Source organism: Callorhinus ursinus, unplaced genomic scaffold (genome assembly GCF_003265705.2).
Source record: "Callorhinus ursinus isolate GAN/ISIS: 27379988/994484 unplaced genomic scaffold, GSC_fseal_2.0 scaffold43, whole genome shotgun sequence".
Lineage (NCBI taxonomy): Eukaryota > Metazoa > Chordata > Mammalia > Carnivora > Otariidae > Callorhinus > Callorhinus ursinus.
This window is the reverse complement of record NW_027397105.1, coordinates 2,357,863-2,377,422: the sequence shown is the minus strand read 5'-3', so window position 1 is coordinate 2,377,422 and position 19,560 is coordinate 2,357,863. Positions and strand designations below refer to the sequence as shown.

Sequence of the window (19,560 nt, the reverse complement as noted above, 5' to 3'; positions counted from 1 at the left end):
GGAGGTGAGGACCGAGGGGCAGAGGTGGGCGGAGGTGAGGGCGCAGGGGCAGGGACGGGTGGAGGTGAGGACCGAGGGGCAGAGACGGGTGGAGGTGAGGACCGAGGGGCAGAGGTGGGCGGAGGTGAGGGCGCAGGGGCAGGGACGGGCGGAGGTGAGGACCGAGGGGCAGAGACGGGTGGAGGTGAGGACCGAGGGGCAGAGGTGGGCGGAGGTGAGGACGCAGGGGCAGAGGCAGGCGGAGGTGAGGGCGCAGGGGCAGAGACGGGGCAGAGGTGATGGTGGAGGGGCAGAGGTGAGGACGGAGGGGCAGAGGCGGGCGGAGGTGAGGTCGGAGGAGCAGAGACGGGCAGAGGTGAGGACAGGGGCAGAGACGGGCAGAGACATAGCCGGGGAGAGAGGCAGAATCTGAGCCTGAGTGAGACAGACACATTTCGGAACAGAGGCACAAAGACAGGAGACAGCCAGCCAGGGTGAGACCAGCGAGCGAAAGACCAACCGATGGAGAGAGTAGAGGGAAAGGCAGAGGTATCAGTGGATTCGAAGAGAGCGATGTAGAGACAGAGACAGAGACAGACACAAATCCTTACCCAGATAGACAGCCCAGGGCATCAGACGGAGAGCAGAGTGCCAGGAGAGACAGACCCGGAGCCAAAGCCACCAAGGGCGCCGCCCCCCCCCCCCCCCCCGGAAGGACAGGACCCTCTCTGACACTGGTCAATCTCCAACGGGCAGCCCAGTGCCTGGCACAGAGAAGAAGGTGTCCAGCAGGTGTCTGGGTCGGGAAGGCAATGATGGAGGAATGACTGTGTGAGGAGTGAGGGACAGGGTGCCGAGGATGCAGGGCGTGGGTGCCTTGGCCTGGGGGGGGGGGGGACCCCACCCAGCCCTGCTGACCCTCACCCAGTCTTGGCGAAGTTGGTCCAGTAGGTCATGACCACAGCGCTGAGCATGACGTCATTCTTGGAGAAGTTGCAGGGGAAGAGGTCGGTGGCGCCCACCATGGGCACGCCAAAGACGTAGGGCAGCTCGTCCCCATGCGCTGCGTCCGCCCAGTCGGGCCGGCCCTCAGCCTGGCAGTGGTGGTAGAAGGTATAAAAGTAGACAGGGGACTGGTAGTCGGCGTGCAGCTTGGCAGTGGCCACAGCCGGTGCCACCCACTGGTGGTCTGTGAAGAGCGCCAGCAGAGTCTTTCTCCGCATCTCGCCATTGTCCCGGTCGGCCCAGTCGGTGTACATAAACTTGATGGTCTCCCGAAGCACGTCCTTGCCCTCCGGGTAGCCGTACAGGTTGTCCACAAAGTTGGAGACGGTGAAGTCAAAGGCGCTGGCGGACACGCCGTCCTCGCTCTCCGCCGAGTCCTCTACGAACTTGAGGCCTTCTCCTTGGTTGACGCCAATGAGCATGTCATAGTTGAGGAATTCTCCCTGCTGCATGAGGATCTCAGGGTCATCGGGGACGACGTCACCGTCCACCACGGGCCCGAAGGCGATGTGGTAGCTGGGGAGAAGGGGTCAGGGTCTCATCACCTGCTCCCTGGCCTCCTCTCAGCTCCTAGCCTGCCGGGCCCTCTGCTCAGAAGACCCTTCCTTCTCCCCCGGGTCAAATCTCCTGAGTCCTTCAGGGCACTCAGCCTCTCGGGAAGTGTTCCCCGATGCGCTTCGTGGCCCCTTGTGCACCCTCGCTCTGTTTGGGTGCCTCCACGTGGGGCAGGCTCCCGAGGGAAGGAGGCAGGGCCAGCAGAGGGGCCTGCAGCCGGACGGAGTGCCCGCGGGCACCTCGCACCCTGAACCGCCTTGGGAGCAGCGAGGCGAGCAGCCGCCAGGCCCCGGCCCTCCCCCGCCCCCATACCGGGCGGGCTGCACGTCTTGGTCCACCAGCTCCCGGGGGGGCTTCCGGCGCAGGCACTCCACCGCCTCGGCGCTGTCCTCCCGGTCACAGCCCACTTTGGCGGCCAGCAGCCGCGTGTACTTGAGCGGCTGGTAGTTGACAGACCAGCTGGAGATGGCCGTGCCGCTCTGGGCGATGGCCTTCTGGAACAACCCTGGCAGGACAGGCGCAGGCTTCAGGCTGGGCTTGTCTGCGCCCAGGGTGGGAAGTGGGGGAGGGGGGGGGGACCCCGGGGGGCGTCAGCGGGTGGGAACCGGGCCGGGAGGGGCAGGCCGAGGCCTGGCTGGTACCTTCCGAATGGTGAGAGAGGATCAGAAGGTTGACACACGAGGCCCCGGCCCCCGATCCAAAGATGGTGATGCGCTCGGGGTCACCCCCAAAGTGGGCAATGTTCTCACTGAGCCAGCGCAGGGCCTGGATCTGGTCCAGGAGTCCATAGTTGCCTTTTGCAGCCTGGTCCCCGGTGCTGAGAAAGCCTGGAAGCACAGGAGGAAAGGGGCTTCCTGGGGGTGTCCGAGCACCCTCGCCCCCTTTCTGGGCAGCTCAGTCCAGCCCAGAGGCCATTCTGTTTCTGCCGGGTCTAGAGGAACACCGCCCACCGGGCTCCCCCGCAACGCGCCCCCCCCCGCCCAGCCCCCAGCCCCTCGAGTTGGCTGCCCACCCTCACCGAGCACCCCCAGGCGGTAGTTGAGTGTGGCCACGATGACGTTGCCATAGGCGGCCAGCACGGAGCCATCGAACATATTCCCGGTGCCCTCCATGTAGGAGCCGCCATGCAGAAACAGCATCACCGGCTTCTTCCCAGAGTCCCGGATATCTGCGCGGGGAGGGGGTGGGCGGCGGGCCAGGGTTGGGGGACAAGAACACAGTCAGACCAGCAGCAGCACCGCCCAGCTCCCAGGCCTGCGGAGGACCAGCCCGGAGCTCAGGGGACACGTCTCTCCCGTCCCTGGGGGGGCAAGACCGGATTCCCCTCCCTCCCTCCCCACGGAGCCCTGGCCGAGGGTCCCACCCCACCTCCTGCCGGCCTGCCCCGCGACACTTCTCCAAACGCCAGACAGGCCTTCCAAGAAGCCTAAGAGGTGGGGGGGACCCTCCCCAGGGCATCTGCTGGATCCAGGGGACGCCCTCCCCACACACACACAGCAAATCTCCTTCCTGCTCCGAGGCAGAGCAAACTCCCAAGGTGGGCTCTAGCGCTAGAGATGCTGGGAGGGTCCGGGCGGTTGCTCAGACTCGGGCCTTGGGTCTCAGGTCCACGTGGTAGCCTGGTCTGTGGGTGAGGGGGTGCCAGCCTAGGGTCCCTGGGGGCCTGGTCTCCTCCCCGCCCTAATTCCTTTCTAGGTCACCTCCCCAGTTACCATGGCAACCCCCAGCCTAATTACTGTGGCAGGAGGCAGGGTGGGAAAGAGCCTGCTTGATAAAGCCAGGGTACGGCTCTTTAGTCTCAGACGCCCCCCCACCCCCCCGCTGGCCTGACCCTGGGTTCTGCACTGGACGCCCCTCTTGCCCTGTCCCCAAAGAATCCCACTAATCACTGCCACGTGACCAGGCTGAAGCGTGACAGACTCCGGAAGAGGGTGGGAGTCTGAGAGGGCTTGCCAAGGTCCCCAAGGCTGTCTGGCCAGTACCCTTCCTTGCAGCCCTCCATGATTCAGCCACAGCGCCCGCTGGGGTCCCCCATGGCCCACAGGCCCTCCTCTCTCTTGACACTTGCAATCTCTGGCTAGGCTGGGCATTCAACAAACCAGAGCCAGGCCTGGGCCTCCACAGCCAGTCCCCGGCGGCTCTGCTTGCCTCCGTTCTCCTGCTAGAAACTTTTGTCCTGCCAGGAGGTGAGCCCACAGGACACTGAGACATTCTCCTCCACCCCTACGGGCAGCTTGCGGCCTCCAGTCTCTTAAGACCTTCTCCGCCACCTCCCTCCACCTGGTGGGCTCCGCCCTCTCTGCGTCCTCTCCAAAGCCTGCTCTTCCCCTCCTTCCGGAACCTCCCGTGGCCTTCCAGCCAGACTCAGGCCAGAGTCTCCTCCCTGCAAGGCCCTCTCTCCAAGTGCTCAGTTCTCCCCCTCCTCCCCACCCGTCACCTCCACTCCCAGTGTGGGGGGAGGGGGGGGTCCGAAAGGGAAGGAGCAGGGAGGGGGGGCTGGGGCAACAAGAAATTCAAAACCAACAACAAAAAAACAGGATCAAGAAAGAAGAAAGAAAGAAAAAAACAACAACCAAAAAGCAAGAAGCTCTTGGGGGGCAGGGGGGGCAGATTCAAAAAAAAAAAAAAAAAAAAAAAAAACAACAACAAAAAACCAAAACCAAAAAACCAAAAAGATCCGTTTTTTTGGAAAAAAAGAAAAAAAGAAAAAAAGTTCTTTGCATTTTTTTTTTCAAAATTTTGTGGTGAAACTTCAAGATATTGGGCCCTGTTTTCAAAAATTTCCAAATTCTTTAATTCGCTTCAAGTGTCTGCATTTTCTGCATCTGACAGGCTTTTTGAAAATTGTAGGTTTGTTTCTGACGTTTCAATTGTGCCATCAATTTGCCAACTTAAAAATTGGTTTTTTCAAATGTAGTTTTGCTCCAAATTAAAGTTGGTTTTGTTTTGTTTTGTTTTCAAATGTTACATTTCGCAAGTCTCCAAACAGTCCAAATTGCTGTCGAACTCTAAACATTTTATCCAATTCTTTGGTGGTTTTGTTTTGTTTTGTTTTGTTTTCTCTGACATTCCAATTTCTTTTTTCACTTATATTTTTGGCCGTGTTTAGCTTGGCTTGCAGGTTTGCTAGTGGGTCCAACATTGTTCAAATTTCGTTTGAAGTTTTCATAATTCTTTTGTCCAATTATTACAAATTTTTCTTTTCTTTTCTTTTTCGTTTTTAGTTGGGAGAAAGGACTGAGGGGCCTTGAGGGCTGTGGGGGGGCGGGGCATTTAGTTAGGGGCCGGGCCTTGAGCATCCTCTAATCAGCAACCACATGCAGCAGCAGGATTTTTAAATCTACCTGTGTCTGGCGGATTGAGCGTCGCCTCGTCACGTTTTTTTGTGAGCGGACCTAAGACCGGGAACACAAAACAGAGAAAAAAGGACAATTTTGTGGGGAAAAGATGGGGGTCGGGGGGAGGCGGTGGATGGGGAGGGGAGGACAGAAAGCAGAAAAGGGGAGGGTGGAGGGCAGAAAAAATAAGCCAAAAAAAGCAAAATTTGTTTGCAAGAAAAAGAAACCAAGAAAAGAGAAAAACGTTTTCTACAACCCAAATTTGTTTCCCCTCCCCGGAAAAAGTCATGCCCCAAAGAAAAGGTTGGGTTGTGGGGGTGGGGTGGGGTGCCTGAGTGGGCTGAGGCCTGTTTTAAGACATATTGACTTGGCTTGTCGCAGTGTTTGCTAATGGCTGGAAACGAAACGGTGTTAGAGGTGGGGGTCGGGGTGGGGAGGGGAGGCCCATCCCCAAGCCCCGGAGGCCAAGGCCAGCTGTGCCACCAGCGTCTCCACTCACACAAGGCCCTCTTCGGGGCCGGCCGGGCACCTGCCTGTTCCCCCAGGCTGCGAGGGAGGGGCTGCAGCAGAAAGGACCCATCTGGAGAATCTGGAGGGCAGAGCGTAGGATGGGGTTGGGGGCCGCCCGCCCCTGCAGCTCACAGCCCCTTCAAGCCCTCGGCTCCCCACTGGAGGGCTGGGGCCAGGTCAGCTAGGGCCGCCTGCCCGCCTGCCCAGCCTCTCACCCGGCCAGCATTCCTCTTCCATCCGCACTCAGGGGCCTGGCTTCTCACCCCACCTCCCCGATGTGGGGCGAAGCAGGGAAAGGGGTCATCAGGTCTTGCCCTCCATTTCACCTCTTCCCTCTGCACCCCCCAACCTCCTCCCTCACCCAGGCCTACTCTCCCCCCACCAAGAACGGTCAACTGCCCACCAGGGACATGAGCACCTCCCCCCGTCCCCCGCCCTGCCCGACACTGTTCTGATGCCAGAAAGCCCCCCTCCCCAATTCGGGGTTCAGTCCACAGATAGGGAACAGGAAACACAGTGCCCTGAGCCAGCCTGACACATAAGGGGCCAGGAGGTGCTGGGAGGCACGAAGTGTTCCCCTGGTCAAGGAAAGGCCCCAGACTGGGCTCAAAGAGTTTGGTTCCAGGCTTCTTTCAGAAGGGGAAATCGGTTGCGGGGGGGAGCTGGAAGCCAGAAATCAGAGGGGATCCCCCTGCTGATTGGTTTCTCCTCATTGGCATGGGCACGGATGGGTCGGCAAGGTCCAGGCCAGCCACTGAAGGCTTCTCCCAACTGGTGATGATTGCCCCATAGGGACCCATTAGGATTGGGGTCTGTTCTCTACAACAGGATGGGAATGGGGATGAAATCAGCAGGGCATGCGTGAGCGTGAGAATACTGTGTGTGTGTGTGTGCGCGCGTGTGTGCGCGCGCGCGCGTGCACGCGCACCTGCCTGAGTCAACATCTTCCTTGCAGAGCTGGTGTGAAGATTCAGTGAGATCACCTGCATGTGTCAGGCCCCAAGCAGCTCTGTGATAAGCGATGGTTAAAAATACAGAAGGTGTGGGCATAGGTGGTGTGGGGGGCAGGGTGGACATTGTGTGTGGAGGTGTTGGGGTGGACAGCCCATTGGTGGTAAGTCTTGGGTGGATATTCCACATGAGGGGTGAGGAGATAGCCCACTGAGGGGGACACTGGCATGGACAGCCTACAAGGAGGTGGAAGCGGGGCGGAGAGGCTGTGAGTGGAGAGCATGGAGATGGACAGGCTGCGTAGAGGTCCTGCAGTGAATGATTCAGAGGCCATTGTGAAGGGCAGGCTGCTGGGTTAGGTGGCCCACGAGAGGGCAGGGGGATGTGGGGTGGGTGGCTCTCCCATGGAGTGTGACGGCACATAGGGCGTACTGGGGTAAAGAGTCTGTTAGGGTGCTTGGGATCTGGATGGGATTGGAGTGGATGACACTTGCGTGCATTGTGGGCATGGGTTGCTAGGAGGCATGGTTTCCATGGGAGGGGTATTACTGTTATGGGGTGCACGGCTGGGAGGAAGAACAGAGGGCGGATGGTTGGAACCCGAGGTGCTGGGAGTGAGGTGTTTGAGTGCCTGATCTGCAGGTAGGGTGTAGGCTCGCTGGGTGTGCTGTCCCAGCCCAAGCTAGGATACAGGTGGTCTGTAGGTAGAGTTGGGGTGAGCAAAGCTTGGGAAGTGTGGAGGGTGTTGGGGACTGTGGTGTGAGGGGCCACGTGCAGGGTTATTGGGGCCAAGGTCTCTGTATGGGTGTTTCTAGGACACATGATCTCTAACTGGGGATACTGGGGAGCGTGGGTCTATGTGGGTGATCGGGTACACAGTTTCCGAGAGGCGTTGGGGTGTGTGCTGTGTGAGGGCCCTGGGAATTTGGATACGTGGGATGTTGGAGCACGTGGCCAGTGTGCAGGTTGGTGGGGTACCTGACCCCGTGTGCTGAGGAGTCGCGATTCCCGGGGTGTAGTGGCACGTGGGCACCTGACGTGCGGGTAGCTGGTGCCTACAGTGTCCATACAGGGGTTCCTGGGTACCAGGCCCATGTGTATAGTTGGCGGAAAGCGGCCTGCCAGGAGGGGGCCTCTGTGGAGTGTCAGAAGGCTAACGCGGGGCTGTTCATGAGGCCGGGCCTGGGGGCCGGCTGAAGTTCTGCTGAGTATCTCTGTTGGAGACAGTTGGAAGGTACTCTGAAAGATACTCTGTGCGCCGAAGGTTGGCTCGTGGAGAACTTTCCGGGACAGTGTGCTGGGGGTGCTGGGAGCGCTGCCTTGGTGAACTGGAGAGCTCCTTCTCCAGGAGAGCCGGCCACGGGGGTCCGGGAGCCCAGAGGGAAAGATGTTCTCAGGGGGATGGGCCGGCTGTGCTGTGAAGGAGGGGCCCTCCCTGATCCTTCAGGGGTGTGTCAGGGGTCAGGGGACGGAGGTTTGGGAGGAAGACGCACTAAGCTGGCGGGAGGCGCTGGGGATGCGATGGGATAGACAGAAGTGTGCCCATGCACACCGGGAGGAAAAACGAGGTGTCTCTGTTGTGTCTGAGGTGTAGAAGGAACCAAAGTGGGTACTTCTCAGGGACAAGCCGGGTCCTGGGGGTGGGAGGTGGGACAGCGCTGGGGTGGGCGGCTGGGCGTGGGGGGAGATGCTTCCAGTGCCTGCTGGCCCTCGGTGGCCACTGCGTGTGTGCCTTGGCGGGGATGGGGTCTATCAGCCCAGCTTGGTACCTGCTGCTCGCTCTGCGGGCACAAGGACCTTCTGGGGTGGCTGTCTGCAGGGTCGTTCCTGCGGCTGCCTGGCAGGCCCCGGTCTCACCCTCGGGGGTGGCCCCTACAAAGGCCCAGCTCCCGGCGGGGGGCGGGGGGGGGAGCCCGGGGGTCTGCATGCGCGTGAGGGGGCTGCGTCCGCGGGGTGCCCAGCCTGGTGCCCGCGCCCTTACCGTCCTCGGTGGGCACGTAGAGGTTGAGATACAGGCAGTCCTCGCTCTGGTTCTGCACGTAGGTGGCGGCCGCCTCCAAGTTGTCGGTGAACCACACGGGCAGCATGATGGCGGGCAGCGCCCCGTGCAGGTTCTGCGGGCAGGCGGGCGGCAGGGTGGTGGCGTTGCGCACGCCGGGCCACGAGGCGGGGGCCTCGGGCGGCTGGAAACGGCGGGCGCCCAGGGGTGGCGTGGCGTAGGGCACGCCCAAAAACTGCACGACGGGGCCCAGGATCTCGTTGTTGAGCTCGCGCCGCACGCCGCGCACTCGCCCATAGGCCGTGTTCACCACTGGGAAGCGCTCCTCCCCGAGGCTGCTGAGGCCCAGGCCTGGGCCAACCGGGGAGCCGCCGCCGGGACCCCCTCCCCCCCGTTGAGCCCCTGCCAGCCCCACCAGACACAGCGCCAGGAGCCACATGCTGATCGGGGGACCCCCCCTCCCTCCCCGGGACCCCCCCCCTCGGAGAGAGAGAGAAGGGGGGGAGAGGGAGGGAGGCCCCCCCTCGCCCCAGTAGGGAGGAGGGGGCGGGGGAAAGGAGGGAGGAGGGGGGTGGGGAGGGACCTGGGTTAGACTGGACAGAGAAAGGGTCTGTTCCTCTCCATGGAGGGGGCAAGGGGTGGGGAAGGGGAAGGAAGTGGGAGAAGGTGAAGGCAGGCCCGATCTGCAGGGAGGAGGCGCGGGGTATGCAAGAGACAGACAGACAGACAGACAGACAGACAGAAAAATACAGAGAAGTGGAAGAAGGGAAGGGAAATTGAACAGGGCAGACAGAAGGGAACAGGGAAACAAGAGACAAGTGGTTAGTGACTTGGAATTCAGACCAAGTTGCCCCCCACTTCTTCCGCCCTCAGGCCCCCTGCCTGGCACCTCCCCCCGAACCCTAGCAACCCCATCCCCAAAGCAGGGACCCAGATAGAAAAGTCTAAGGCTAGGGATAGGGTCGGGACGTGGTATACACCCAGGACAGAGCCAGAGGAGAAGGAGGGCCAGCTCCCCAGACCCAGCATGCCCTCCCCACCCTTCCAGCTGCTTTATCCCTCCCAGGCAGGCTCTCCTCAGGGACTCAGGAGTCCCAGTTCCCACCTCCCTGGGAGGGATGAGATAGACAAGGAAGAGAAAATAAAAATACCAAGTCATTAATTAGCAGGAAGTGGCGGGTTTTGTTTATACGTGTTAATTACTCCTGAGCTGTAATTTCATGGCATTGAACCCCGCACCCCAGGCCAGACTGGGGCCTTTCTTGGGACCACACAATCCCAGCACCTTTTCCTCCCTTCAACAGCCCATTCCCTACGGATCTGTGCAGCAGGGGAGGGAGGACCCCTTTTCCCTAGGTCTTCCTCATTTCTTCCATCAGAAGTTAAGGTGCCTTGAGGCAGGGGCTGGAGTAGGGAGGGGATGCTGCTGGAGGGGCAAATCCAGGGACGGATGCGTGATCCTGCAGCCCGTTGCTGGGCGACGGGATGCTGCCCCGCAATGTTACCTCGGCAACCGGCTGCAGCTTTAACCCTGGAGGGGGGTCTGGAGGAAGAGAGGAAGGGGCTGGCTTGGTTAGGGGGTACATTCAGGGCAGGAGGGCAGAGGCATGAGTCAGAATGCTAGAGTTTTCCCCAACCTTAGCATAGAGAAAGAAGTGTGTATGTTGAGGGGAGCGGGAGATTGGGGCATAGAGAACCCTAAAAGATCCGCCTCTTGCCCCTTGTTGGCCAATCAGAGCCTAGCCCTAGTGACCAGGCCTCTGGCTGAGGAGAAGGGATGCTGAGGTGGGTCTGGAGGGCATCAGATGCGGCCACGGGCTGCCCCCCTCCCGCGGTCTCCAACAGCCTTGGACCCCAGATGCCTCTTCCACGCATGGCATTCTGACCCATGTCCTGGGGGCAAACCTCGGCTGTCTTCTTGTCCCATCCCAGCTGTTTACCTCCCCTTCCCCTTGCCAGCCCCCCACAGTTGCTGCTCTGAAGCCTGGATGCTCAGGACACGGCAGGGGCAGGACCACAGACAAGATCAGACCGAAGGGGCAGACACCCAGGTCATTCCGGCAAGCCCCCCCCCCCCCCCCCCCCCCCCCAGCCACCAGAGCTGTTTGCTGACGCGGGGTTTTCGGAGCCAGGCGCCAGCCCGCGGGTGGCTCTCTGCAGGTGTCAATTTATTCCAGAGACGAGGACACAGGAATCCTTACCACACACACCCAGTCATGCCCTCCCCCTCCTCAGGTCCTCTTAAGCTCCTGTCCCCCCATCAGCAGGCTTGGGGCTGGCTCCCTCAGGATCTCCTCTGTCTGTGCAGGGCTGGGTTCTGCTTCCACCGGCCCACCACTCCCTCCCCCCCCTACTAACCCGGTCTGACTCTGCCCCCCCCCCCCCCCCCCCCACTTAAGGTACTTTGGGTCCCTGGCCTCCTGGCTGCCAGCTTCTTTCCCCTCTTGCCTCCCACTGGGGCCCTCCCCCCATCTCTCTCCCCTCCATAGCGCTCCCTCAGAGCATCTTTCCTGGCCTCTTCCAGCTTGCTCCGGCTTCTGCCTTCAGTCTTTTTCCAGCTCTCTCCTCCACATCTCCCTCCTTTTGCCCGTTTCTCAGCTCTCTCTCTCCTTCAAACCTCTTCCCCACGTTTCTCCCTTAAGCCCCTTCTCTCTCTGTCTCTCCCTCTCCCCTCTTTCCTACCTCTGTCTCCCCCATTTTCTCTCCCCATCTCTGTCTGCCACATCTTGCTCCCCCTCCTTCTCCCTATTCCTCTGCCTTGCTCTCTCCATTCCTGCCGGGGCCTGACTCCCCCAGCCGGGGAGAATTGAGGGAGGGGGGCTCGGGCCACAGGCCCCCCCCCCCCCCTTCCTGCAGTGGGGAAAATGGCTTGGCCGGGAAGGGGAGAAGGAGGGGGAGGGGGAGATGGGAACACACGGGGTCTGTGGGCCCATTCAAAGGATCATTCATGGGCTGGAGAGAGGCAGAGACAAAGAGACCGAGACGCAGAGACACGGCGAGAGCATCCCTAGGCGGAGACACGCAGACAGAGCAGGCTGGGGGGAAACCAGGCGCAGGGAGAGAGACGGGGAGAAGGAGACCCCAGTGGACCGCCACGCACCCCCCTCCACCCGGCCCGGCTTAGCTCCTACCTGGCTCAGCCCTGGGGCCGTGGTGCCTCCATCCAGGGCTCCGAGTAGGGGGCGGACGGGCTTCGGGAGGGGGGCGGCGGCCTCTGAGCCCCCGCGGCCCCGCAGGCCCAGCCCCCGCCCGCAGCGCCTCACCGGGCGGGGGAGGGGGATCGCCCCAGCCCCGGGGGGCGGGGCCGGGACCCAGTCGATCCCCGGGAAAAGGAGAGGTAGGGGATGGGGTCAGGAGGAACCCGAGAACAGGGAACCCCGCAGTGGGGCCGGCGGAGCAAAGAGGGGGCAACGAGAAAGGACTGGATTGGGAATCCACTGGCTCCGTGGGCTGGCTTCGAGGGACCAGAAGGTGGTACCGGCGGAAGATCCTAAGGGATCGGGTGCGGGAGGAGGTGTCCACGGCAATCCCCAGGGGCCCGGGGCCCGGGAACGCAGGATCCGCGGTGCAGGGGCAGGGATCCAGCCGGAATCCTCGGGGAGGGGGAGGGATCTAGTCGATCCCGAGGGCGGGCGGGAGGGGGAGGTCCAGGGAGTCAGAGGAGGGCGGGAGCCGAGTCTGGAGCCCCGCGGTGGGGGTCGGCAGGGCTCCTAGGAGGGGAAGCAGGGGTAAGGGGGGAGGCTTCGGGGGACGCTCAGAAGCCAGGAGGCCCGGACTCCTGGCTCCGCGCGCCAGGGCCCACCCGCCCCGCGTCCATCCCAGCCCGAGAGTGATGATCCGCCGGCGGAGCAGCCGCAGCAGCCCCGCGCGTCACCGCGCGGCCGCCTCCCCCGCCCCCTGCGGAGAGAGCGGCGCACACCCCTCGCTCGCACCCGCCTGCCCGCCCGCCCTCCAGAGTGTGGGGGTATTGGAGACGGTGGAAGGGGGCGGGAGCGGACAGACCGACGGATGGACGAAGCGGGCCGGGGCAGGGTGGAGTCATTCCCCCCCTCCCAGGTCTCCCACCCTCGGGGCTCTGGGGGTTGGTGGGTTGGGGGCGGGTAGGAGGCGGGGGGTGGGTGGGTGGTGAACCACAGGGGGCGGGGCATCATATGAAGAAGGCGGGGCCTTGCATCTGTGGGCGGGACCATCTCGGTAGTGGGCGGGGTTTGACTGCGATGGGTGGGGCTTGGCTATACGAGCGGCCGCCTCTTTTTGGGAGTGGGTCTGGTTTAAAGCTGGAAAGGAGGAGCCAGTGGGGAAAGAGGCGGAACTTTGCGTGGGGACCGGGATCTTTGGAAATTGGCCGGAGGTGAGGGGGGGGGTAGGTGTTAGAAGAAGCGATCAACTTTGAAAGTGGGCCAATCCGTGACGCAAATCCTCTAGTCCCGCCTCCCAACCCCGCCCCTCACTGCTCCGCTCCTCCGCCCCTAATTGGTTCTCGTTTCTCCGCCCGCCAGGCAGCTTCGCCACTCAGCAGAGGTTTTACACAGGCGCAAGTATCCGGGTGAGGACCTGGACGCTGAAATGAACCCGGCCCGGATTGGGCAGCCGTGGACATCATTTGCATGGGAGGCCGGGATTGGCTGGCCTCTCGGGTGGCCTGGGTGGTGTTCGTCCGGCGCGTGACCATCCGCTGCCATGGCCCGGCCGGGGACTGCGTTCCGCCGCTTGGGCGCCTTGTCCGGAGCCGGGGCCTTAGGCTTGGCCTCCTACGGGGCGCACGGTCAGGGGGCTGGGGACGGAGCTCACACTGCGAGGGCGACGACCGTTGGTGGGGGGGGGGGTGTCCAGTGCAGGGGCGGGGTCTGTGGGAGGTGCCCGACAGCCCTCGGAGCCTGACCCTTTTAAGGCACCCCCCCCCCGACCCCGGCCCGGTCCAGTTTGGTTCCCAGAAGTGCCCATGCGTGTTTCCACCACTCAGAAGTCTCCCGGGGACATTCCTTATCGCCAGTGTCCACCTGGGTCCCGCCGGGAGTTGGGGCGGTCGAGGCCGGTGCTCGGACTGGTAACCTCTGCCTCTCCTTCCACAGGCGCCCAGTTTCCGGATGCCTACGGGAAGGAGGTGAAGTAACCGCGCTGGGGCTGTCCAGCTTCCGGGTCGACGAGCGCCCAAAGTCTGGGGTCGCCGCGGAAAGCAGGGGACGGGCGGCGCGCGGGGCTCCGGAGCGCCGAGGGCGGCCAGCCTGAGCCGTGGGTGCCTGGGGGAGAGGCCAGCCGGGATCCAGTCTGCAGCGTTGCTTAGGAAATGTACCCCCCCACCCCCCCACCTTTCTCTTTTTCTTACAGCTCTTTGACAAGGCCAACAAACACCACTTCATACACAGCCTGGCCCTGCTAGGGGTGCCCCATTGCAGAAAGCCCCTCTGGGTAATCTTACCACCACCACCACCACCACCACCACCACCCCGGCCGTGCCTAACCTTGACCAAGCCCCACCCGCTCCCTTTCTTACTGGCCTGCATTCTTGTGTCTCCTTCAGGCCGGGTTACTGCTAGCCTCTGGAACCACCTTATTCTGCACCAGCTTTTACTACCAGGCTCTGAGTGGAGACCCCAGCATCCAGACTTTGGCCCCTGTGGGAGGGAGCCTGCTCATCTTGGGCTGGCTTGCCTTGGCTCTTTGAGCTTCCTTGTGTTTGATTTCTGGGCACTTGGAGAGTTGGAGCAGGGAGGGGATTAAAAGAGAAAGGCAAATAAAGAACTTGAGTCTTTGTTCATCTTGGAGGAAGAAGGGTAGGGATTGTCAACCTCTGGACTCCCTCCTTTTCCTGAGACCGAATCTTGGGTCTGGGGATTCTGTTCCCTTCAAGTTATGAGGTTCTTAGACCGGGGGACCTCAGGGTCATAAAGAGTGCTTGAAATAATGCGGAGTCTTACCGAAATGCTCTTTGGCGCCTGGGATTCTGTATTCTAATAAGCTTAGCAGTGGTTCTGATGCTCACCAGAATTTGAAGATGGCTGTAGGGTAGTGGTTTTCAGCCCTGTCAGCCCACAAATTTCTTTTCAAGATTTTATTTATTTATTTATTTGAGAGAGAGAGAATGAGAGATAGAGAGCATGAGAGGGAAGAGGGTCAGAGGGAGAAGCAGACTCCCCGCCGAGCAGGGAGCCCGATGCGGGACTCGATCCCGGGACTCCAGGATCATGACCTGAGCCGAAGGCAGTCGCTCAACCAACTGAGCCACCCAGGCGCCCCAGCCCACAAATTTCTTGAGCCCACTAGCAGTCAAGGCAGCACAGGAGGAGGGCCATGAGTTATAAAATACTTTGCGGTTCAACACAGGGACAGATCATCATGTATAGGGGGCGGTCAGAAAATGCTTCAGAGGGCTTGAGATGATCCTTAAAAGAGCTTTGTTGTGTGGAGGAGACCATGAACAGAGACAGAGGTGGGAAAGGGAGGAGTAGGGGGCTCCCCGATCTTCAGTGTGGGGTGGGCGGAATTTTTGAGTTAGGCAGGAGAGGGAGAAAAGTTGGCAAGGCAGGCTGGAGCGGCACCCACAGCAGGTAAGGAACCCAAAGAGATGTAGGGGGCAGCCAGGGCTCATCAAGTGGTCATCATGTGTCAGACACACATTACAAGGAAGTTCAACCATGAACAAGACAGACACCATCCTTTCCCCGTGGAGTTTCCCATCTAGGAGTAGAAACGGACTGGAACGACTTAATGTACAAATGTATCGGGGTGAGTTGTGCTTTGTGCTTGAAGGAGCAGAACGGGGGGCCAGGGGGAGAATGGGGTAGTGGAGGGAGTGCTCCCTCAGATGGGAAGGCCTCACCGAGGAGGTCCCGTAGAAGCAGGAGTTAGTCAAGCACAAGGTTGGAGGGGAAGTGTATTCTGGGCAGGAAGAATAGCTTTCAAAACAGACTACAAAGGAGCCATTCAAAATCCTCGAGGCAGGAGGAAATCGGGCGCGTTGGAGAAGCAGCAAAGCCAGTGTGGCTGATGGGTGGGTATGCGGGGCCCTGGATGCCCGTGCGGGCCTTGCAGGGACTGATAAGGCAGCTAGAATTCATTTGTAACGCAGCAGTAAATGGCTGAAAGTTTTTAAAGTAAGAGAATGCTAGGATCTATGTTTAGAAGACCTGGGGAACCCATAGAGAAGAGGAAGGCAGGATGGCCGCAGGGAGACCAGTCAGGAGGCCCACGTATGAGATGGTGGTGGGGGCTTGGCTTAGGGTGGAAGAGATGGTCAAAAGGGCCCAGGTCAGAATGTATTATGAAGGTAGTACTGATAGGACCTGCTGATGGACCAGATAGAAAGGGTGAATGAGCCGGAGACTTCTGGCTTATACACCTAGCTGAGGTGCTGTTACTCGGATGAGAAGAACAGAGAGAGGGGCAGCTCAGGGGAGGCAGGTCACAGGTCCGTTGTGGATGGGTTGCTTCTGAAATGCCTGGGATGCATCCAAGCAGGTAGTAGTCGGGACGCTCGGGGAAGATCTGGACTCAGGTTTACCCAGCCGACCCCCCACCGCCCCTAGCCAGTCCTGTCTTCCATCCCACCTCTGCCCCATAAACACCCTTGGAAGGATCCCGTGGGTCGCTGGGACGTCCTGGTTGCCCGATCCAATGGATGACTTTCAGTCTTGTCTTCTTCAGCCTCTGCAGCATTGGACACAGTTGGCCACACGGTCCTTGAAACACATCCTGGCTTCTCACGCCACTCTTGGTTTTCCCTCTTTGCTGTGGCCACTCTGCCCCTTTTCCTTCGCCACCCAGTTTAAATCCCTGGTTTTCAAATTCTAATGAAAGAACCTTGGCACTCCTGTGTGTACATACTTTAACATCAGCCTTATCACTTTCCATTTTTGTGTATGTTTCATCAAGTGCATATCTGTGTGGTATGTTGGAGGTGCGTGCCGAATTTTTTGGAAGGTGTGCATTCAAAAGGGTACGGACCGCTTCTCTAAATGAGAGGATCTTCAGGTAATCTCCTTGAGCCCCGTATCTTCAATTACAATCTGAATTCTTTCTTTATTTATTTAAAAAAGATTTTATTTATTTATTTGACAGAGAGAGACACAGCGAGAGAGGGAACACAAGCAGGCGGAGTGGGAGAGGGAGAAGCAGACTCCCCGCGGAGCAGGGAGCCCGATGCGGGGCTCGATCCCAGGAACCTGGGATCCTGACCTGGGCCGAAGGCAGACGCTTAACGACTGAGCCACCCAGGGGCCCCAATCTGAATTCTTTTAAACCTAGAATCTCCGTCTCCCACTCTAGTCCCTGCTGAGCTCCAGACTCTGTAGCAGCTGCAGTGTGCCAGAATGTTCTGTGGGGACCTGAAGGACGCAGTGATGCGGAGGGGGTGGGGGTGTGTTCCAGACTAAGGTAGGGGCTTCCAAGGCAGCCCTGAAGCAGACGAGGGTCCATCGCATTTGAGACCTGAAAGAATTCCTCGTGGCCGGGAGCGCCTGGGTGGCTCAGATGGTTAAGCATCTGCCTTCGGCTCGGGTCATGATCCCGGGGTTCTGAGTTCAAGCCCTGCATCGGGTTCCCTGCTCAGTGGGGAGCCTGCCTCTCCCTCTCCCTCTCCCTCTGCCTGCCGCTCCGCCTGCTTGTGCTCTCTGTCAAATAAATAAATAAAATCTTAAAAAATTTGTTTTGGTGGCTGGCTTGAAGACAGGAGAGGGTCTTAGTGAAAAAGTGTGGATACCGGGGGCCAAATGCGGGAAGGTCTTGGGCTGACTCGTTGGGCTCTCTTCTGAGGGCAGTGCGGAGCCATGGAAGCATTTATATCCAGGGAGGAGGCATGATCTGAGGTTTTTTAGAAGAAGATCACTATATTTCTTCATTTTAGTGAGGACTAAAAGGCAGCCTCAGAGGGGCTGCCAGAGTGGCCCAGAGTGCCAGTGTCCCAGCCAGCACAGGATCCCCAGGCTCCAAGCTTCCAGTCCAGGGCCCCTGCTGGCATTTCCATCCTTCACCCCAGGCAGTGCGTGGGACACAGGGAACCTCTAGGTGGAGGAGACCCCCAACATCCAGAATGGCCACCCTCCCTGTAATGTGATCCTTAACACCTTAGCTTTGACCCTGCCAGTGGGAGGGGCCCTTGAGGAACCAAGATAAATAAGGCCTGCTTGGTAATTGGTCCCTATTATTATTGCACATTGTGTCCAGTTCTCAACCGGTCCTACAAGGGAGCAGGAAGTGAAACTAGGAGAGGTGAAGCTGCTTGTTCTGTATCGGAGCCGGGAGTGAGCTGCGATTCAAACTCTCTTCTGTCCAACTCCCAGAGTTCTCCCCCTCTTGAACACGCAGAGACAGACTTCAGCAGTGTAGACAGACCCTAGCAAAAAATAATTTGATACAATGTGATCAGTGTTACATGTAGACACTAAGGTGGGTTCCTTTTGCTCTGGGGGACTGGTAAGGCTTCTGCCCACCTGCTGGGGTTCAGCGTGAATAGTTCACCAGAAGGAAAGGGACAAACCACACTGTGACCGAGTCAAGAGGGAGAACAGGAGGGCCTGTAGCTCAGGATGGAGTGGGCAGGCAGGAAATGACAGAACAGGAAGAGCAGAGCCCAACCAGGCAGGGCCTCCTGGGCCCAACCTCAGTCAACCTGGCTTGCCCTCTTTCTCACATTCTGTATCCAAGCAACCCATCAAGCCCTGTTGGCTAAATGCGTAACCAGAACCTGACCACTTCTCACCACCGGCACCCCACCTACCACTCCGGCCCCTGGTCCAAGCCACCATCACATCCCACCTAGCTTTCTGCAAGAATGTCCTTCTGCCCTTGCCTACCTATACCTACCTACTCTGGACAAAACAGCCTGAGAGAGAGACTCTGTAACACGGTGGTCCTCAGCCTTAGCTGCACATTAAAATCTTCAGGGAATTCTCAGAAAGTTCTATTGTCTGCACCTTAATCCAGATATTCTAATTGAGTCAATAGGACCTGGGGCCCACGCAGAGGTATTTTGTAAAGCACCCAGATGATTCTGTCTTGTGGCCAGAGTTGAGGACTCCCGATTGTGTGCGTCAGTCTCATGTCTCTGTCCAAAGCCTGCAATCCTTCCCAATTTACTCAGAGTCCAATCCGATGGTCTGCAAGGCCATACGTGATTCGGGTTCCTGTGACCTCTCTTACTTCTCCCTGGTTCACTCCATTCCGGCCACACTGGCCTCCTTTCTGTTCATTGAACAAGTAAGGCACACTTCTCCCTCAAGGTTTTTGCCCTTGTCCTTCCCTCTGCCTGAAACATCCTTCACCAGATGTCTGCCTGGCTCGATCCTTGACCTTCTTTAGGTCTTTGCTCAACTACCACCTTCTTGGTGGTACCTTCCTCACCCATCCTCTTCAGAATCACAACTCCTGCCCATCACCCTGTATCCTCCTCATCTTGCTGTTTTTCTTCAGAGCGCTTGTTACCATCTGACTTCCAGTATACTTTACATTATCTGTCTCTTCTCTACTAGAATGCAAGCCCCAGGACATCAGCAGTTTTTGTTAATTTCTTCTTTTTTTTTTTTTAAGATTTTATTTATTCATGAGAGAGAGAGAAGCAGAGGGAGAAGCAGGCTCCCCGCCGAGCAGGGAGCCCGATGCGGGGCTCGATCCCAGGACGCCTGGGATCATGACCCGAGCCGAAGGCAGACGCCCAACCATCTGAGCCACCCAGGCGCCCCATGTTAATTTCCTTTTTTTAACTGCTGTATATTGCTGGGCGCCTGGGTGGCTCGGTCGGTTAAGCGTCTGCCTTCGGCTCAGGTCATGATCCCAGGGGTCCTGGGATCGAGCCCCGCATCAGGCTCCCTGCTCCTCCCCCTGCTTGTGCTCTTTCTCTCTCTCCCTCTCTCTAATAAATAAATAAATAAATAATCTTAAACAAACAAACAAAAACCTGCTGTGTATTCCTATCAAACGCTGTCTGACATGGAGTAGGTGCTCACTAAGTCTTTGTTGAATAACTGAATTTCTGTACGTTTATATGTTTTGGTGGATGCTGGGCCATGGTTCCAGCCATGTAGAATCTGAGGTACTGAGGGATACCAGGGGAGAGGTCAAGCACTTGGGTCCGAAGCACATGATCACGGAAGCTTTGGGAGCAGCTGACCAGCCCAGAGAAACACGGACATAGGGGCAAAGGAGCCCCAGCCCCACCCTGCTGCTCCGCGTCCATCTTGAGGGGTGACGCCTCCACCTGCCTGGTCACCAGACAGGGCTCTGGGGTCA

General features: G+C 59.3%; 2 protein-coding genes across 5 annotated transcripts in view; one reads left to right on the top strand and one right to left on the bottom strand.

Annotated features, from left to right (window-relative positions):
• Positions 1-12,228, bottom strand: part of NLGN2 (neuroligin 2) — a 15,240-nt gene extending 3,012 nt beyond the window's left edge. The window contains exons 1-9 of one of the 4 annotated variants that reach the window (XM_073881627.1): positions 11,469-12,228; positions 9,623-9,880; positions 8,320-9,020; positions 5,377-5,466; positions 4,884-4,934; positions 2,558-2,707; positions 2,181-2,366; positions 1,852-2,044; positions 904-1,500 (exon numbers count right to left, since the gene is read on the bottom strand). In XM_073881627.1, coding sequence (XP_073737728.1) covers positions 904-1,500; positions 1,852-2,044; positions 2,181-2,366; positions 2,558-2,707; positions 4,884-4,934; positions 5,377-5,466; positions 8,320-8,776 — 1,724 coding nt within the window. In that variant the 5' untranslated portion in view covers positions 8,777-9,020; positions 9,623-9,880; positions 11,469-12,228. Of the gene's footprint in view, positions 1-903; positions 1,501-1,851; positions 2,045-2,180; positions 2,367-2,557; positions 2,708-4,883; positions 4,935-5,376; positions 5,467-8,319; positions 9,021-9,622; positions 10,299-11,468 lie in introns of those variants that run through there. The other 3 variants (XM_073881626.1, XM_073881628.1, XM_025864326.2) reach the window with 3 other exon arrangements.
• Positions 12,229-12,953: 725 nt separating this feature from the next.
• On the top strand, positions 12,954-14,079 carry TMEM256 (transmembrane protein 256). Its single transcript, XM_025864142.2, has 4 exons — positions 12,954-13,102; positions 13,410-13,441; positions 13,666-13,746; positions 13,859-14,079. The coding sequence occupies exons 1-4, from the start codon at positions 13,018-13,020 to the stop codon at positions 14,000-14,002; spliced, it is 342 nt and encodes a 113-aa protein (XP_025719927.1). The 5' UTR covers positions 12,954-13,017; the 3' UTR covers positions 14,003-14,079.
• Positions 14,080-19,560: the final 5,481 nt, after the last annotated feature.